At 45.2% G+C, this 19854-nt stretch overlaps 1 protein-coding gene across 1 annotated transcript in view; it reads left to right on the top strand.

Moving 5' to 3' along the window:
• Nucleotides 1-19854, top strand: part of NTSR1 (neurotensin receptor 1) — a 47671-nt gene that overhangs the window by 17896 nt on the left and 9921 nt on the right. Inside the window, exon 2 of the mRNA XM_035547987.1 lies at nt 17439-17640. Coding sequence (XP_035403880.1) covers nt 17439-17640 — 202 coding nt within the window. The remainder of the gene's footprint in view (nt 1-17438; nt 17641-19854) is intronic.

The following is a 19854-nucleotide window of genomic DNA, read 5'->3' as shown; positions in this document are numbered from 1 at the left end:
CTGAGCAAGGAGCGACCTGCGCTTCCCAGCTCCCTCGTAGAAGCTGTGAACCTGGTAAAGTGGTCAGAGCTGCATAACCCTGTCCTTGTGGCTGTGCTTTTCCAAATTAAGCTGTGCAGGAAGGTAAAATGAGTTAGATGTGTAAGTAAAGAAGAGCTATTTTCAATAATAAGCTGGGTGCTATCAAAGGAGGATGACAGCATGGTTGGGGTTGGGGATAGAAAGTTCCTATACCAACAGATAAAAAGGAGAACATCAAGTAGGATTAATATCAAGATTAGAGAGAAATGAAGGTAACCAGAAACAAACCCTGTAAGATTCAGATGATCAAGGAAGACAATGAGAGAAGGCAGGGGAAGCACACCTTGGTGTGGGCTTGTCACCTGGTGTGGTCACCTGTCTGGCTCCAGGTGACCCAGCTTCGATGTCTTGTCTGGGTGAGCACAGAGGCAGCGGCGTATCTAAAAAAATCCCCAAAGGAAAACATTTGCAGCGGTGGTAAAAGGGATGCAGAGCAAATCCTCCAGGCTGGCTGAGGTCTGCCTCTGCTCTAGCGCTTGTCCTCTTCCCTGTAGATCACTCACATGTTGATCGTAAACAGCAGCCCAGCAGGGAGTTGGGTCTTGCAAACATTTAATTTCTATCTTAAAATCAAGCGATGCCTCTCTGAGCTGGTAATTCAATACAAGCTGAACGGAGGGAATGACTCACATCAGTGGCTCCGATTGCCAACGGCTTTACCTGCAGAGCTTCACCTTTGCCTGCTCATTGGAAGTGCATTGGACATGAAGGAAGCAGCATTTACATCCTTGCTTACACCTGGTTTTGAAGACACGTAGAAGGCAAGAAAGAATCAGAAGGGAAATGTGCTGCCACTCGTGTTGCTTTGCCCACAGTGTCCCTTGCTGAGATGCTGTGACCACAGCTTCACGAGGTCAGGGGTCAGGGTATAACAAGCACTCGCCTTCATCCTTGCTCCCCCTGCTCCAGCACCTGTGCTTCCCCTTCTCTTTTTCTCTTTTTTTTTTTTTTTAAAGGACACGGATGTTTTAATTTCCACGGCTTGGTTTCAGAGTGAGCAACATATGGCAATTAGAAGAGTCGCTTTTCCAAGGTACTGCAAATTCATTTAAACAGCTACAGGCTTTGCTTGCAGGCCAAATTCCCTCTGTATTGGTGCAATGGCACGCCTCTTTTCCTGAAGTCTACATATTGCTTTATTCATTTATAATATCCATGTATTCAGCCTGCCAGCCTGGCATTTCAGCTCCCTCGTGGATCCTTTTATTGCCTTTAGTCAAAGCAATATTACGCGGTAGTTAGATTGAGGTATGGAAAGTCAGACTTTCCAGGTCACTTTAAGACTTTATTTAATAATAAACCTTGCTAGAAAACAGAGGAAGGCGTTGCGAAAATGCTTGCGAAGAAGAGGTTTAGATCAGATCTAGTTATTTTCTGCCTCAGTTTATTAACCTGAAAAAAAGGAATAATAAAAACTTTCTCGTACCCAGAAGGGAATGGATGGTTTTGCTTAATGAACCACATAATGTCTTTGTCCATAAAATGCTGAATAAATTTGACTTCCTTCCGCCATTTCAGTGCTATGTATGTTGCTCTCTCTCCATGAAAATTCATCACAGTACCTGAACGCTGAGAGCTAATGAGAATTCCCTGCACTTAAAGGGCTGAAATTAAAATATCGCAATTACCGAAGTATCTTCCATTAGATGGAATTATTTATGAGAACTTGTCACTTAAAAGACTCTCGGTTTTTACTGATTCAGAAATCAAAAAGTTTAAGGCTGTTGTCATTTTTTTTTTTACCAGCCTGACACGGGAGCTTCTCTTCCTACGTTGCAGAGAGTTGTTTGGGAGAGCAGAGCACAAGATTTTTGGCATCTTCTTTATCCACTCTAGCTCAAGTGGAGTCTCTCAAAACACTTCAGAGCTGTAGAGCTTCATCCTCACCAGTTTTGATGCTCATCCTTCTCATGATCAGTCCTTCATGGGGGGTGAACCTAGAAGGACTGAAATGTATTGTCCTGACACTGAATTTAGGGGAGCACCACCCCACCAAATAATTACACTTTTCAGTATTTCTGGCAGAGACAAGCCTGAACTCAAAATCCCAGATCTTTTATGTCCCTGCTCACATCCTCAAAACTTGGAGGGCTCATTTTATAAGGCCAGTCTTTTCCCAGCTGAATAATTCACCCTTGCTGTAACTTTGGGCAGCATCAGAATTTCTTTTTGACCGGAAGAGGAAAATATTCGAAGTGCTGCTGTAATCTATTGTGAGGCAGGATTTTGCCTGCAGAGAAAACACCCGTTGTTAGAATAATGAACTGAGAAGCACACAAGCAAACAAAAATTATTGGCTAGCAGGTCCTTCTATTTCACGTAGGAGCAGACACCTCAGTTATACATCAGAAAATCAATGTGAGTGTGACTTGCCTGCTAACTGGTCAGCAAGAGTGAGTCAGCTTGGTCCTTGTGGTGCAAAGCTGCTAAGGAAGGGAAGGATGCTGTCACCCACAGGCCCCTGGCAGCAAGAGAGGCACCTAAAGGCCTAAAGGGGCGTGGGGGAGCTGAAGGACATCCTCACATGCCATAACAGTATTTGCTGTGGTCAGTCTTGAGTTAGTTAAAGCATTGGCAGTGGCTCATCTCAGATGTAGCTGCTTAAATATATTTCTTGGTTTAAGGGTAGGAGAGGTCACTGTAAAGCTTGGCGGATTTTTTTTTTCCTTTTTCATTAGCCTTTTGCAAATAGAGAGATTTTTGAGAAGTGAATAGTGATACCGCTGTTTCTCCAGCCCTGCCTTGCTGTTGAAGGGAGAAAAAAAGCCTGGACAAACTAATTGCATTTCAAGGTACCAGATACAAAAAGTCATCGGTCATGGAAAGGAGGAGAATGTTTCCTGAGCAAGCCAATTCGCCCTTTATTGAGGCAGACGTGTGCAGGTATGTGCCTTCAGTGGGGGGCTGTGAGCACAGCCAGGCATGGGTATATATACATATATAGATATGTGTGTATACATGTAATATCCATGTATATACATGTAATATACATGTATATCACAGCCAGCCTTCAGCTGGGGGGCTCCTTCCTTAGTGTTAGATAGCACCAAACAGAAACACGGGCTGTCAGCCTGCTTCTTGGTAGCAAAGCCAGGTGCTCAAAATAAAACGGCCTCCATCTCCCTGTGCTTGTTCTGAAACCGGTTTTGAGCAGTGAATTAAAAAAATTAAGGACTAAATACTCAATTCTTGGCTATGAATATTTATGGCAATATTGGACTTGCAAATTTAAGGTAATTTAAATGTCAAAACCGGTGTAAAGTCTTTCCTTTGGAGGATAAGTCAGAGAAAATTAATCTTGATTACAAGTCATAACATAGGGAAATTAGCATCTTAGGGCATCAGTGATAAACACTTCTGTACTATCCTCTTTATGAGCCATGTACTTTACAAAGATAAGAATTAATTTTAATAAAAAAATCACCCCTTAATTAACCAGTTAGGTAATTAACAGGGAAATCCTGGTTGCATTCATGACACTGTGATTATTTCATCTTGCTAAATCACCTCTTCTTCTGCAAGGACTCTGCCTCCACAGCTGTTTGGAGAGGAAAAGTTTCTACCTGAGATTGACTCTTCTTGTGTCTGGGAGACCTGCCTTAGGGATAAACGCAGTGATTTTTACCATGAATTTCTCATGCTTAAAAAGGAAATGATTTTAGTTAATGCATAGCAAAGGTCAGTGTAAGCAACATCTGCTGCAGCATCTCTGCAAGCAGAGGATGCTGCTACCGTCAGCCTTTGCAGCCAAGCTCAGACCCTTGAACAGGACCAATGGCTTGCAGGGATTTTCCCTGTCTGCAGGGATTTTGCTCCTGCTTCTTGCAATGCAGAAGTTAGGGTGTCAGAAGTAAGTTTCTGCTCCAGTTCCTATGTCAGCATTTTTAGCCATTCCTCCAAGAAAAATCCTTTGGGGTTTTGAGAAAGGCAATTCTGAAAAACAACCCTACTGTTAACAGGCTGCAAATTGCCATGCAGGAGGCTGAACTGCCATGGGGAAATAGAGATTTTTCTAACCTGCAACCAGAATCTGAATTCAAGGAATAGCAACGTATATCTTTGCAGGCAGCCAAGCCCTGTACAGCACCCAAGGAGTTCCTTCACCCAGCACCTCACACTTGCTTCATCCATCAGACTTTTAGCCAGTCTCCAATGCTGGCCACAGCCAGCTGCTTTGGGGTAAGGTCTGAAGAAATTTAGAACAGAAAAGAAAGCAGCTCACAGGCAAAACGGGTTCCTCGTGCCAGTCATCTGGCGGCTGGATTAAGCCTCAGAGCAGAGGAGGTTACATGAGGTCTGTGTTCAGGACTGACTCCTCAGCAGCCACACCAGAAACAAATCTGACATTTGACCTGTCGGTCTCATTGGCAGTCTCATCCTCTAGCATTTAGTTCCACGTGTTCATTTTGCACTTTAAAAAAAAAAAAAATCAATTCTGAGAAATGGATATGCAACAGGACTTGTCTTTGTTATGGTTTACATAGAGGGCCATGACCTGGGTGTGTTCTGCCTTGGGATCGTTTCCTGGAGCACTGTGCGGATTTGGGGTTATGGTGGCCTTTTGGCTGTCCAGTTAGGTTTGGCACCTGCAGCTCCAAAACCCTGCTGGGGTACACTGGGACCTCATCTGTTCACCACGGTGGCTTTAATTAGCCAACAGAGGTGCTGGCACCAGGCAAGGATGGCTCGTATCTGCTCTCCTCTCCAGCCACAGGTTTACAATTGCTCTCTCTGGTGCCACTTTCCTTGCTCCCCACTGAGCCATGGGGTACTTCCATTCTCCCTCTGCTATTCCCATATTTACCCACTGGTTTACCCCTGGGGTTTGCTGAGGTGGCAGGGCAGCACTCTGAAACCAGCAGATCCTCTGAGATCCTGGGAGACGTCAGGTCCCCCTGCAGCTCCTCCGTTTGTCTCATCGCCCTGGCAAAATGGCTTTTCTCCAAAGATGGGGCCCCTCCTCAGGATGACACCTGTAATTCTACAGTAAGGGCAGCAGAGTGCATAGTATTACTGTAAAAATATCAAGTAGGCCCTTTTAAATAGTCTGGAAGGCTCTATGTGAGTAAACACCCCAGTTTCCCTTCGGGAGCTCATGGTTCCCCATGGAGTACTGCTTCAAGACCCCAGGTGACGTTGCCACAGCAGCCCTGCACACCCCCTACAGCACAGGTAGATCCATCTCAGCCGGATTTAATGCACCTACTTGCGGAAGGAGGGATTGTGTGGGTGGAGACACCCAAGATGACCATGTCCAGCTGGGGACCTCTCACAACTGCTCTTTTCCTTGGAAGGCCCGCTCTGGCAGTGCGGAGCTAGCCAAGCCATCGCTCCCTGATGGTCTCTCGTGCTCAGCACAGGAGTTGGGTCAAGCCTTGTGTCCACCTTGCACGGAGAGCGACCTGGCTCAAAACTTCAGGCATGGAAATTGCTGACTGATATGTCAATGCACGGCGATGCTCGGTTCTCTAGCCTCCTTTGAAAAAATATAGCTCTAAGCATCTCCAGTTTCTGCTTTCGTTTTTGTCCCTTTCTGCCTTTATCTGAGCCATTTGTATTTCATCCTTACAACACGGGAAAGGAAAAAAGAGAGAGGAAAAAAAAAAAAAGGTGACATACACATTGAATGAGAGCGAATGTTTTTTTTCTCACCCAATGGACAGATTTCTTCCCCTTCCTCCTCCAGCATTTCACATCCTCAGTTCTCCCTCCCTCTCTTGGTGTAAATATCCTCAGCAATGGACAGACCCTGCAAATGTCCTGAAGAGCACACAGCGCTGTGCAGAAACCACCAGCCACGCTCAGAGTGCACAAGCTGGGCTAAGAAAGTACCAACAGATTATTAAAGGGCCTTCCCAGAGCAAGAAGCTGTCCAGGACAGAGGCTGTTGGTGCCCATGCAGCCACGATCTCCTCTGCTGGGCCAGGAGGAGGACAGAGAGCCACAAGGGCCACCGGCGAAGGGGAGGAGGCTTCCTCCTGGCCCTCAATTGCCCCTGGAACAGCCCCTGGATTCCTGGATTCGAGCACGGTGACGGCGATGCACACGGACAAACTCCGTGCTGGTCCACTGGTTCAGCAAGCCCTGCACATAGCCGAGAGGAAAGACACCTTATTTCAGCTGCTTCCAAAGTCAGCAGGAAGAGACCTGAAAAAATTGACTGTAACATAACAACGTAATGAGACGTCTGGTGATGAAGGCTGCCCGACAAAGGCAGACATGCCAACGTCCCCCCCTGCACGCCAGGAATTGGGAACCGAGTCGCTCCCAGCTCACGCCGCATTCCTATTTCTGTCCTGCTGGCATTCAGCTTTTGATCTGGGGGAGGAAATGTAATTAATGGAGGACACACAGCTAGAGTGTGACAAAGGAAGACAAATCTGGTTGTGTGTTATATTTATGCTTTGCCCACAGCCAGAGTGGAAAAAAGAAAAAAGTATTTGGCCAGCATAAAAGGTGCTCTGTGAAATACAAATGCTCTTTCCTCCTTCAAAAATAGAAACTGTGGAGAAATGACTGAAATCTTCTCAGGTTCAGTAAGATCCTAAAAGCCTTGAGTCCTTCTTGAACAGTCCCATGATCACAAATCAGTGAAATAAGCCTATAAACAGAAATGTGCTTCTTGATTTGCCCTGGTCGTGCTGTTCAAGCGCAGCAGAGGGAGATAATTTTGGTCTCCCTCAAAATACTACCTGGTTGATGTCTTTTTTTGGTAGCTCATCCAATCCCCCTGATTAAGAGATGCGCAGCCGGGTCCCTCGGAGCAGCAGGGAGAGATTCAGGAGAGCCGCGCGCTCACTCGGTGCCACTTGACCGTGCTCGGTTTGGAGAGGTCAGCTACATCTCCGCGGCGGCAGCGCGTCGTGGAGGGGAGATGGAGATCTCTCCAGCCCACTTCAAAGCCTGACGAGAAGAGGGACAGGTACTGCCTCCTGGGAAGGACTGCCATGGAAATAGGAACTTGAAGAGGGTCTTACGGCGTTAGCTTACTCGAGAGAAAGCCCGGTGCTCTGCTGGGTGTAGTGATTTGAATCGCAGCCTGTGTAATTGATTTCTCCGCGGGTGCTTGCTGGTGGGCAGTGGGATCCGCGGTAGTTGCATGGGTTTTCTGGGTTTCTGTCTGGAAACCATCTCTGAGGGGGCAGAACCACCAAGCTGCTGGCAGAAGCGATGTGCAAGATCTCAGCCATTCCTCAAGCACCAGCTGAAAGCCCCCCAGCCTTGCATCCCTTCACAGCCAAAGCCACCGTGGTGCTTAGCCCAGTACCCACCTCGTCCTCCTGCACCTTCCTCAACCTCGGTGCCTCCAGGCCTGGCCAGCTTCCTTCCCCGACCACCCCCTCCCATCCCACCTTCAGAAATAAATTAATTCCTTCATTGCAAACCCCCTGTCTGCTGGAAAGGCTTCAAGGGAAAGTCCTACCATTACAGCAACGCTAAAACTCACACTGCTCAATGCCATCACTGTACAAAAATCTGCTTTTTATGTGGATCGGGTGTTGGTTTCTGCTCCTGGCTGGGGGCACTCCTTCAGACCGTAATTAATTTGTGTAAACTGGAAAAAATAAAGACAAAATATCTGGGCTGCCACGGCTTAATAATGCAACTTGGGCAGAACTGCGGCATTTTCTCAGTAAACTGAGGAATGTTCCAAACTTCAGCTTGAAAGTTCAGACCCCCAGAGAGATTGTTAGATTTTAATTGCTACCTTAATCAACATTTATTAGTGCTAACCAAAGCTCCTCGTGGATTTAAAATTCAACCCATTTGTCAACTATTAATTATTTTAAGCAGACAAGCTGTTATTTCACTGGCTATATTAAATGTGACTTTTCAGCATATGTGAAATATTACAAATAGCTGCAGAAATTTTGATCCTGAATCATAATTCAACAGATAAACTATTCTTCGCCATGATCTCACTTGTCTCTCAGGCACCTATAATATCTCTCACCCTTCTCTACCTCCTTCGCACCCAGCAGAAAGTACAAAACCCAAAGCAGGTCCCATGTGTTTCAGGAGGAGAATGATTTGTTCTTTCCATTTCATTTTAAATTAACTCTCCTTTGAATCCTCCCGTAGCCTGTGTGCCTCATGCATCAGGCTGAAGGTTTTATAGCGCGGGCTCTGCCTCAAATCTTCAGCATCGTCCTGGGGGTCGGAGCTGGTTTATTAATTGCCTTTCACTCTCACTCTCCCTGAGGACGCATGCTTGCCTGCAACCTGGCTTGTTTCACCCAGCCAGCACCCCCAGGTCTCTGCGTCGCCCCCAGCAGCGGAGGGGACCCCAGCACCCCTTTGGCACAGCTCCCACAGCCACCGGGGGAGCAGAGCAGACCCACGATCCATCTACCGTGCACTGCCAAGAGAGTGTGGGAAGAAGGAAAGAAGTCACCACTCGATTTAACTCTTTACCGATCTTCACAGCTAGAAATCTTTGCCTCCTACATCCACTCCCATGCTTCTGCCTTTTGCTTACTCCTGAAACCCCAAAACTCTTTACTAGAAGTTCCCAAGCTGGCCTGGTCCCTTTAAGTGATTTAATACACACGTAGGCAAAAGCCTACAAAATCAATCCATTTTGATTATCACGGCTGAAATGACTCAATATTACCAAATGACAGAAGAAGAAAAGTTGGGGGATAATTGACTGTCACCATGGTTTGATTCTTTTTGACATGCTCTGCGAGAGAATATCCAAGTATAATAGTCTCATTCATTACAACTATCCCAAGCGTGAACCGAAGAAGTGCGGAATAACAAGCAGATACTAGAGAAGCACGGCTTGCAAGAACAGCTGCCGTGCTTTATTTACGTGGTGATAAACCACCGAGACACAGGCGTAGTCTGCAGCGGCTACTTCTGTACCCATCCCAGGCAGCAAGCCCCACGCAGTAGAAATAGGAGCATCGGATGCGTGGAGCGCTTGCACTTGTGTCTAAAAGCATAGGAAAGAGGATGATTTGCTGGGTTTTGACAAGGATGTCATCAGCTACCCTCAGTGGGGAGCATCAGCCCGCACCAGGGAAGCACCAAGCCGTGGAGGCACTTCCCGTGGATGAAAGTCCCCCACGGGAGCCCCCGCTGGTTGTGCACTGCAGACAGGCAGGAGGATGGACACAAAATAACTGCAAAACCTGGATTAGGATTACTCAGATGTCAGGAGCATGAGGCACGGCATGAATGTTTATTAAAATATTTAGAGGGCTGACAAGCAGCAGAGCTGGAGGAAAGGAAATATTTAGTGATATGTGTTGGGCAATATCCCTTTGGCGGAAGCAAGGAGGAACCCAAATACCGGCAGACAGTGAGAACTGAAACCCAACTGCACTAGTAAATTATTTAAAGCATATTTCCAACCTGTCATTTGAAGCTAAACTATTACTTCCCCTTCAGTAGAATATATCTGGTGAGGAGGGTGAGGGGGAAACAGTTTCAGAGCCCTGCACGTTCAAAGGGAAAATCGAGAACATTATTCACTGAGCTTTTTGTTCAACCAAAAATATTGCCCTAAATAGTGTTATGGATAACTAGATATGAGAAGCAAAGCTGAGGCCAGTAAACGTTCTGACAGCAGACAAATTGACTTCATTCTTGTTTGCAAGCAAACCTGAGTAAATTTAATTAATTTACCTTGTAGCACAATGTACCCAATTGCTGGAAACTAAGAAGGCAGTTTTCCTGAAGGAGGAATAACAGAATCAGAGCATCACTCAGGTTGGAAAAGACCTCTAAGATCATCAAGTCCAACGTGAAGGAGACAGGATTTGAATCTTTCAGGTCAAGGATGACGTGACGGAGGATCAGCAGTGCTGCTCTGGCACTTCTTCCTCCCTGCATCACCAGGAACAGGGATGCAGGAGTCATCCTGGACCAAACCCCCAACATTTCAGCTTCCATACATCCCTCAAGTCAGTGGCAGGAGTCTCTAGATTAAATGAGGTGAGATGTGCAAGTGCCCCAAACCTATTTTCATCACCTTCACCAAGTGTAATCCCAGCGAGGTGGGCTTTTTAGTTGCTTGCTTTTCGTTTTTGTTTGTTTTGGTAATTGTTTTATTCTTTCATTTTTCTAAAGAAACGTTCTTTTATCCTTCAGTTTTATGGAGATGTGAAGCTGAATATCCGTGATGTACAACAAGGCATTCTGCATCACGCTGTGACAAACCTTAAAGCTTTCCCATTTGCCCAGTTCTCTAGCACATTATTTCCAGGATTTCCTGAATTTCACAGCTTTTCTCTACCTTTGGGAGTTAGAATCAGAAGAGCCATTCAAGTCTGAGACCGGTGTCCTTAAGATCAGGAGAGGAGGAAGTTTTCTCTTATGAATATTTATAATGAAGACAGTATTCTGACATTTAGCAAGGTAATGAGGAGCTCTGAGGTCCCCAGGGAGTTTGATGCTTAGGTATTACCCTTGTGTACAATTAGGAATAATAAGCCTTATATCAAACGTGAATCATACCTTTCTGCTATTACTTATGATAACTTTGAAAATAACTTGGGCCACAAGATTCTAAGTATGCATAGAAATGAGGTTAAATGATCTCATCTGGTACCCAGTCAAGCTCAGGAACGCCACCATTATTCAGTGCTCTGACATCTTTGCAATCCCATCATAAGCAGGAGACACATTTAAGTTGTTCTGCATCAGATGTTGTTTTTTATGAACAACTGATTTCTCCATGGAGGGAGATTTATGAATGGGAAAGCTGGGGGAATGTTTTTGCCATAGAGATATGATGGATTTTTTGCCAGTATGCAATTCATTTCCATCTGTTCTGTCTCTGATTAACTCCTGCAGAGTGTGTGATTAACTTAACTTCTCAAGATCATTAGCTGCTCTGCATTCCCGTTATAGTTCATCAGCGTAGGACCACACACAGGCTTAAAAATGTTACACTGATTATTCTTAATGTCCAAATCCACACTGGCTGGTCATTCTTTCGTGATGTCCCTGGATCTAAAGAGAGAAGGCATGTTACCAGGAAAACATCACTACTCGGAGCAAGCCCAAAATGCTAATGACAATGAAGTTCAGGTGGATCAAGTACAGCACAGACCAAAAACAGTGCATGCTGCCACCGTTAGCCTTGCAGTAACAGGCATTTTCTTCTGATCTTAAATATCTACCAATATAAAACCTACAACATCTTAATAGAAGCAAGCAGCCCCAGCTCATCCACAAGGCTTTTGTCTCACCCTCTGAGCTGTGTTTCGAGTGGTCTCCTTTTGTGAACAGAATAAGGCCAGTAATGGATGTGTCAGTAACAGAGGCTCACGTGTCCTTGCCATGCAATTAATTAACCATCGGTCTCATTGATATTAACGGGTGCAGAGCAATAGCAACATAGGGACAGGACCTGGTCCCTTACTTGGCAGCATCAATCAGATCCATCTCATCACACCGCCACGGCTACTTCATTGCAGCACCAGAAATAAAATGTGCCTCTGTGAGTTAAAAGATAAATATGCAAAGACCGAGCTCCTGCTCAAGCTCCTTCTTAGAACTCCAAACCTTCACACACGCTTTGGCACCTGGCCTTGTTCCTATTTACCCATTATTTGCATTTTCAAACTAGGATGCGCTTGTCTGAGATAAGGACCAGGGGCCCTACACCACAGTACAAGCCCCCACGGGTGTTAGGCACCCACTCAAGCTCTTCCGATTCCCTATTCTCTCACTTCTGTACTCTTTTAGGCTTCCTCTTTAGTCTGTAGATTTAATTTAGATATGTATCGAATGAATGATCCAAAAGAGGGAAGATCGGAAAGACTTTGTACTGGATAATATGCTCTGAACCAAGCCAAACTGAAATTACTAAAATGCCTCAACGTTTTTCAGAAGAGCAGAAATCCCTTTCTAGGCTGTTTTTGAGCTTCCCCATTCCTCCCTGTGCCAGGCACTGGCTATGAAAGCAGTTGTTGCTCTCTTTCCTCACTTACAAATATGATCTCTCCTGCCCCGTTGTATCTAAGGAATGGTATTTAGCTGATAACTGCTAAGTGCTTGGCATGGATGTTTGGAAAGCTATGCAAAGATGGGGTTTAATTAGATGGTAATTTATTTTCCAAGGAAAAAAACAAAAACAAAAACAAACAAAAAAAACAACTTTGGGTATTTCATCAGATACATCCTGTGAACATCAAACACGAGTGCCAATGCCAAGCGCTCCTTGTGGCATGCCGGCAGCGTGTGCGCTTCCCTGCCCTGCTTTGTCTGCCACCAGTTGCATACTCAGGAATGTGGCAGCGTGCTTATTAACAGCCGGAATTATCCACTGGGTCGTTAAAAAAAAATGCTAATTCCAGCCACCGAGTGAGAAAACTGGTAATTTTGTCGAGTACATGTAGTCAAATAGGACTTTTTGGCAGCCAAATGTTGATGTAGCAGGATGTGCTTTTCTGATTGGCATATGCTAACAATACTACCTCCCCAGCCAGGGGGAGGATAATTTACTTTTCATTTCCATTGGAAATGAGGTGAATCAGAATGTGGTAGATATTTTAACCCAGCTATGTGGGTTTTAACTTTTTTTTTAGCTATGTTTAATTGATTTGCTCAAAAGCACAACACCCTGTGTCCTCAGCCCTCTCCGTCATCACTTCCAGGAAACCAGCAGGGACAGATCTTCTCCTGAGATGCTTTCCAGCTCCTTTGGGGTCTCGTGGCCATTTCCCAGGCATGTCCTCAGGGTCCAAAGGGTCTTTGGAATGGTTGAAAGTCTCTGCACTGAGAAATCCAGGCAGCGAGGGACCATCTCGGCTCTCTGCCACAAAGCAGGTGTCATGACCAGGGGCTAAATTTCCCCTAAAAAACCGTCCTCCTCATCTGCTCCTGGGTCTGGTCCCTGCTGGCGGGGTCCCTGGCTGCCATTCCATGGGGCACCCTGGTGCGGGGCACCCTGCTGCTGCCAGCATTTCCTGCTTTGTTTGCTTAGTGTGACCGTGCACATAGAGAAAAGGCCAACTTTGGGAAAACATGAGAAGCAATTTCAAAAAATATTTACCTTTTATAGCCTCAGTATAAGGAACTTTTTTCAGATAAAAATTCTTCCAATGGAAATATTATGAACTATCCTAATTCTTGTCTTTTTATTTTATTGTAATACTTGCAGTATTCCAATAAGAGGTGTTTCAATTGCTACCATATCTCCATGATTTTTAACTTCCCACCACTTAAGAGGTCCAAGACCCAGTAAAACAGCTACAAATACCTGTTAGCAGCTTCAAAGCCGTGTACGGACAGGCCATGGAAGCAGCCAGTAGCCAGCACGCCGGTAACTCAGCCAGCTGGATTTGCTGGCAGCAGAGGTGACCTGGAGCTGGAGCAGAGCCTTCCTTTCGGGTTTCCTTGGATGGGATAAGTAGGTCCTGCTCAGGGAACTCACCATTGATTTTATGCACCTCGAAAGTAAATGTCAGTAACGTCACAGAAATAAAGGAAATAGAAAGCGACTCCGCAAAGCCTTCTCCTCACTAGCAATAGCAGCTTTGAGCTCCCTCGTGATGCTTCTGGGGAAAAGATGCTTCAAGTCTGGGGCTGCCGGTAAATTTTGTGGCTGTGCTTATTAGAGGGGAAAAGTCATAGGAGTTTAATTGAAACCCCCAAAATTGCTCAGTGTTTTTATTGGAAGATGTGATCCCTTAGGGAAAGATTCTGATCCTAGGTGCACGAAGCCTTAACATTAAATTACAGAAGGAGGTTCCTTTGGCACGATGATATAGGAAAGGACACACTGAGGGGTGGAACTGGTCCCTGTGTTGTCCCCTCAGGGATGCTGCTGGGGGCTACCACGCACAAGTAGGTAGGAGCCAGGGACAAACCTGACCCAGGTGGCTTCCAGCGAGGCACACCTGGGGTTCCTTTTACCTTGGGCGAGGCACAGCACCAGCTGGATCTGTAGTCTGTACCTGCATATAATGCATGTAACAGATGTAACGCTTCCTCTTCAGATATATAAAGGGTAAAGTCAGGAGATTGGGATAAAACTTCCTTCTGAAGGGGCCTGGGGACCGTGTTCCTCCAGGAGCCACCCTGCAGCACAAGTGAATGAACCTTCCCAGAACTTCTGGTTTGCAGGACTCGTTTAAGCCCTCTGGGGAGCCGCCAGGCGAAGTTACGTGTCCATCTTCCCCATCACCGTGGCAAACGAGCTGCTGGCTGCTTCCAGCAGTAACCCAGGGAAACGGCGGGGCCGAGTAACGCGAGGGACGGCCTGGCAGGAGCAGAGCACGTCAGCGCGAAGCTCCGCAGGGCCGGGGAGCCGTTTTCTGTACAAAAGGTTTAGAAAGAGGCACAAACGCCAGCACCGTGTTCTCCTTTTGTTTCACTCGATTTCGCTGGTCCCTTCCCCTGTGCCTCTCCCACGCGCTCGTCTGGGAGGCCCCAAACTCCCATCCTGCCGAGTTCTGCACTCTCCTGCTCAGCTAACAACGCAAATCGGATTGTGTTGAGCTGACCAGGAGAGGCTGCTAACTGCATTTTTCCCCTCTGGAAGTGTGATTTCATTTCCATAAATTTCCATTTGTCTTCTCATTAGCTGATGAAGCCCCATCCACAGACCTGCTCTCTCTGCGGTGTCCTCACCTAACTGCAATGCTTCGTGGTTTGGCTGGGATTAAAATCCCTTGTGGCAATAGGATGGAAAGCCAGGATGGAAAGTGTGCTGCCGTTGGAGCCCCCTGGGAGGCCAGAGGTGCTTGGTATCGAGTGATCTGGTAGCTCAGGCACGCTTTCATGGGGCCAGCGTCTGGGCAGAGATTTCTGCTGGCATTTTACCCTCCGCTGGCATCCACGGTGTCCCCGTTTTGCACAGCGCATCCAGAGAAGAGAGGTTTGGGTCAGTGTAGGGCAGCCTTGCCCAGGGCCAAATTCTGCTGCCTGCGAGGCTCGTGGAAATTGGAAATTCACCACCCTTGGTGGCCAAGTTACAAGGTGGGCTTTCTTAACTATAGGAGAGTTTTGGTACAAACCAAGACAGGACAGAAATCTTTAAATTAATCCTTTCATAGGATGTATGCAATGTATGAGACAGTTTCTCAAGCTTTCGAAAGACTTCCCAACACAATTAGGGAATGAATCAAGACTTTAAAGAAAACTCAGAAAAGACTTTTTGGGTTCTGCGTAATTATATTAGTTAAGACTAATTTTTAACTTGGACAATTCTATGGAGTGAAATCCAACAGACTCTGAATCCCAGGTGACAGAGTGAAGCATTTCCTTTTATCATTTGCAAAATGGTAGGACAGAAGGACGTTCAGCAGCTAAAGAAGCACAAACAGCAGCAGGACCACGGGGCCTTTCTCATAGTCGAAAAAATATATATTATATATATAATATATAATTTTGTAGTTTTTTTCAGGTGAGCCTGAGCAAAGTCTCTTCACCCGTGTGCACCAGCTCAGCACAGCTGAGGTTAAATTGTGAAGGTTAAATAAATAAAGCGGGTCCTTTACAAGCACATTGCTCTGAGTGAAAGCCTGTCATCTTGTGCCAGCTGAGAACTCAGTCCCTACCACTTAATGATCTTTCTCAGTGTCTTGAAGCAACTCCAAAAGATAACTTCTTTGTATACAGGAGGCTGTGAGACGTGTTATGTTTTAGAAGACAATGCAAGCTTAGAAAACTGCTATATATTTAACAACAGAGACCATTAACAGCTTGCTGTGGTGGGGTATATCTAGGAATTTCCTCGGGAAATTGTCCACAGAGGAGCTCTATTATTATTACAAGCATAAACCAAGAGACGATGTTCTCACAATGTGGGCTGCTAGAGACAAAACCCAGCTGGTACTTCTACTAAATGCATCGAGCTGTGCAGCACAAGGCTGTACAGAGACTTGATCTGACTAAAGAAAACTTTGGCAGTAGCAACACTGCCTGTCTCCACCAAAAGAGGAGCTGCGTCTTGCTTAAATTTATGGATAAAGAAACTGAAGTGCTTCTGATTGCAGTGCACCTGCTACGCACATGATTATGTGCTTCTTATTTCTTTGTTTTAGGGATCCTGTGTTGCATTCTGGGTTGTTGTTTGCTGGGTTTTGGTTTGGTTTGGTTTGATTTTCATTCATTCTTCATTTTTCCATTCATTTCCGGTATTTCTGAATCCCTCCAGAGCAAGGAGAACGTATATCTGAACGAGATGTTGGGTATACAGCACATGCCTGGACACTGCGGTGATCACACTGTGTGTGGTGGTGGAGAGGGGACATCTCCATTTGAGATGTTGGTAGATAAGGCTTTCCTGGGTTTTGGTCTGCAGAGGGACATGGGGTTGGCTCAGGATGCAGGGTCACTTCTGTATTTTGAAGTACTGAGCTGCAGGAGATGTTTCTATCTGGGTGGAAGAAGTTAGTGTGCCTTGTAACCCCACCACAGGGCAAAGTTCTCTATTAATTTTTGAAGTTTTGTCCTTTTGTTGTTGTTTTATTGCTTTTAATAAAATTGCTTCCAGGATGATTTGCAGCACACAGTTCAATTCTTGTTAATATTTTGAAATTTTAAACTTCGAGGCTTTGAGGGGCTTTTGATCTGTCGCGTACTCATCTCAGGGATGTGCTGAGCCTCCTCCTGAACCGCTGAACAACAAAGATGAGCCCTGTGGGTGCCCAGCAAATCTTTTTCCCCAGGCTGCTGCTTGTTAAACTCGGCTCCAGCAGGTTCCTCGGCAGTGCAGGAGGCCCTCACAAAGGCTTCCTGCTTTTATTTGACACGAACAGTGACTTCCACTTGATTCAATCACGGCTTAATTTGATCCTCCATTTAATTTTATCAAAACTGCAGTAATCAAATAATTTGTACTAAAACCATTATAACTTCCACTTGTTTATTCTGATCAATTTTAATCCTTTAAGGCACAAGGGCTATTGGATAATTTGATTACCAGATAACGAAAAGCTGTCATTAAATCTACAAGGAAAGGCCAGAGCACAAACTGAAAGTTAAAAAGATCCCAAGCAGAGCTCATGCTAAAGAAAAAAAGTGCAATAAGATGCTGTTATTTAGAAGTCATGCTATGCACAATGAAAGCTAAGAAGCATCCTACCGCTTGCAAGATAGAAAGATAACAGCATGTTTTCATCATGACATTCGTGGCAATGAACTACACTGAAAAGGGGAAGAAAATGTAATTGGGTGCGAGTGAATTTGACTTTCATGAGCGTTGACCCACCTGAATGAATGTATGTCAGTGGAGTCTGAGCTCTCCCTCTGCTCAGTAAAACCAAAGGCAGCAGAGTAAGAGGAAGGAAAAGATTTCCACTGCAGGCTGCTCCTCTGCTGCCATGAGAAATGAAGTACAATCTGCTTTGCTGAGCATTCCTCCTGCATGACCATGCCACGTCTCTCTCCCGCAGGTCAACACTTTCATCTCCTTCGTGTTCCCCATGGTCGTCATTTCCGTGCTCAACACCATCATCGCCAACCAGCTCCTGGTCATGTTCAAGCAGGCAGCCCAGGAAAACCAGGTGTGCACCATCGGCGGGCAGCAGACGATGCTCAGCATGTCCATGGAGCCTGGCCGTGTGCAAGCCCTGAAGCACGGCGTCAGGGTCCTGCGTAAGTAGCAATACATTTTGACACTGAACTTGTCTATGTAAACCTGATCTGAAGGCGAATAGGTTGAAATTGGTAAATGCTTTCATCCAAAACACCTTAAAAGAAAAGTAGCTTTTTTTTTTTTAATCCAAATTGCTTCCAACAAATGCTTTGACATTTGCCATAATTGTCCAGTTCTCATCTCAAAGCCCCACATTCTGGAAAATGTATTTGTTTCTTCTCTTGGTCTCTTCCTTCTTCATCTATTTCTTGCTTAGTCACCAAAAGTCTTCTAGGGAATTTTATCCTGTTTTCCTTTACGATCTTCTTCTCCCAGAAACACTTTTCTGAGTCCTAATCTTCCCTTAAAGCATACAAAAATTCATTATAGAGAAAGCAAGCTTGGGATTTAAGTAGTGTTTAATTCCTCGTGCTCAATGAAGAAGTTGAGAAATGAAAATTTCAAATTTAAGGAAAAAAATCTTTTGTGTTCTGTGAGACAGAAACAACTTGGTAATACCAATTTCTGCTCCTCCTTCTGTCGCTGGCCAGCTCCAGCCCGAACACTTCCCTTTCAGCTGGTGCTGGGTTGGGGCTCCGAGTGTGATGGGGGAACTGACGCAGATTTAAAACCAAAGGCGTTTCATGGGGTTGGGTTTGAACAGATCAGCCTGAGTGGCCACAAGGCACAGGACACACAGCCCCGCTGGTGCTGCCCACGGTCACTTATGGCTGCAGATCCCGCTCGGCCACCTCACGCGGCTGGGGGTTCCTTCCCCTGCTCCCCGGGCAAAAGCTCCTGCTCCAAAGGAGTTCTCTGTTTCACCAGAGGGTACAGAAAATCAATTTTGCCCTGAAGATACACACATAGAAGTCAGTTTCTCACAAACCTTCACAGCTTTGATTCAGATTTCCATTTTTGTCTTCCTGACAGAAAAAAAAAGGTCAAATAACTCAGATTTAAAAAAAAAAAAAAAGAATTGATGAAATCAGAATGTTTTTCCTCTTCAGAACGCTGACTTCCAATTCCAAAGTGAAACGATGTTAAAATGTCACCGTTTCTGTTGATTTGATAGCAAAACATTTTTCACATAATCCTTGCCTGAAGCAAGGCAGTGACGGGCAACGGCTCTGTCGGCAGCAGCAGAGAATTCCCCCGGCCCTGTGCTGCACGTAACCAGGGTCAAGCAAATCTTCGCTGGTGCTCGGTGTGTTACAGCAGCAGGCTGTGCATCATCATTTCCCCATGCCTTCCTGGGGGCTGCATGTCACCTTTTTGTGAGCTACGCTTTGCCTGCTCCCACCAAATTCTGCAACCAATGTTTTGCAAACTCTGACCCGGCCATACACGATATCACAGCAAAAACATTTTCTCTGTCCTAAGCCAAATTTGCATGCAGCAGAGGGAAAAGAAAAGAAAAGAAAAGAAAAGAAAAGAAAAGAAAAGAAAAGAAAAGAAAAGAAAAGAAAAGAAAAGAAAAGAAAAGAAAAGAAAAGAAAAGGAAAGGAAAGGAAAGGAAAGGAAAGGAAAGGAAAGGAAGAAAGGAAAAGAAAGGAAAAGAAAGGAAAGGAAAGGAAAGGAAAGGAAAAGAAAAGAAAAGAAAAGAAAAGAAAAGAAAAGAAAAGAAAAGAAAAGAAAAGAAAAGAAAAAAGAAAAGAAAAAAGAAAAGAAAAAAAAAGAAAAGAGAAGAGAAAAGAGAAGAGAAGAGAAGAGAAGAGAAGAGAAGAGAAGAGAAGAGAAGAGAAGAGAAGAGGAAAGGAAAAGGAGAAAAGGAGAAGCAGCTTCCTCTTATATGAATGTTATTAAATTTTGCAGAGCTTTGAGGGCTGGCTATCTAAATATATTTCAGATGTATTCCTAAGCCCTGTTATTGAAAATGCCTTTCTCCATATTTCACATGCAATAAAGGGTTCACCTTTGCACTTGTAATTACTGCAGTGTCTCAAACAACATTTATAGCTGTGAGCACAAATGGCCATTTATGAACTGCTTGGATGAGCACTCGTAACTTCGCAGAGAGACGAGGCACAATCATCATCTCCCTGGAAGAAGACAGAAAGAGATTCAATATTTGTTTATTCTTCCAGACAGCCACAATTAGAGTAATCACAAATAATCTTTTTCTTTTGCATTTGTTTGCGGGTATGTAAAGCTACAGAGCAGACCTGCTCGCGCACACAGACTCTCCGAGGAAGAGCTTTTGAAGGAATTCAAAAGCAAAACTGGCCCAGCAT

The sequence above is a fragment of the Cygnus atratus genome, chromosome 16, assembly GCF_013377495.2.
Source record: "Cygnus atratus isolate AKBS03 ecotype Queensland, Australia chromosome 16, CAtr_DNAZoo_HiC_assembly, whole genome shotgun sequence".
Classification (NCBI taxonomy): domain Eukaryota; kingdom Metazoa; phylum Chordata; class Aves; order Anseriformes; family Anatidae; genus Cygnus; species Cygnus atratus.
This window is presented reverse-complemented; position numbering and strand designations above follow the sequence as displayed.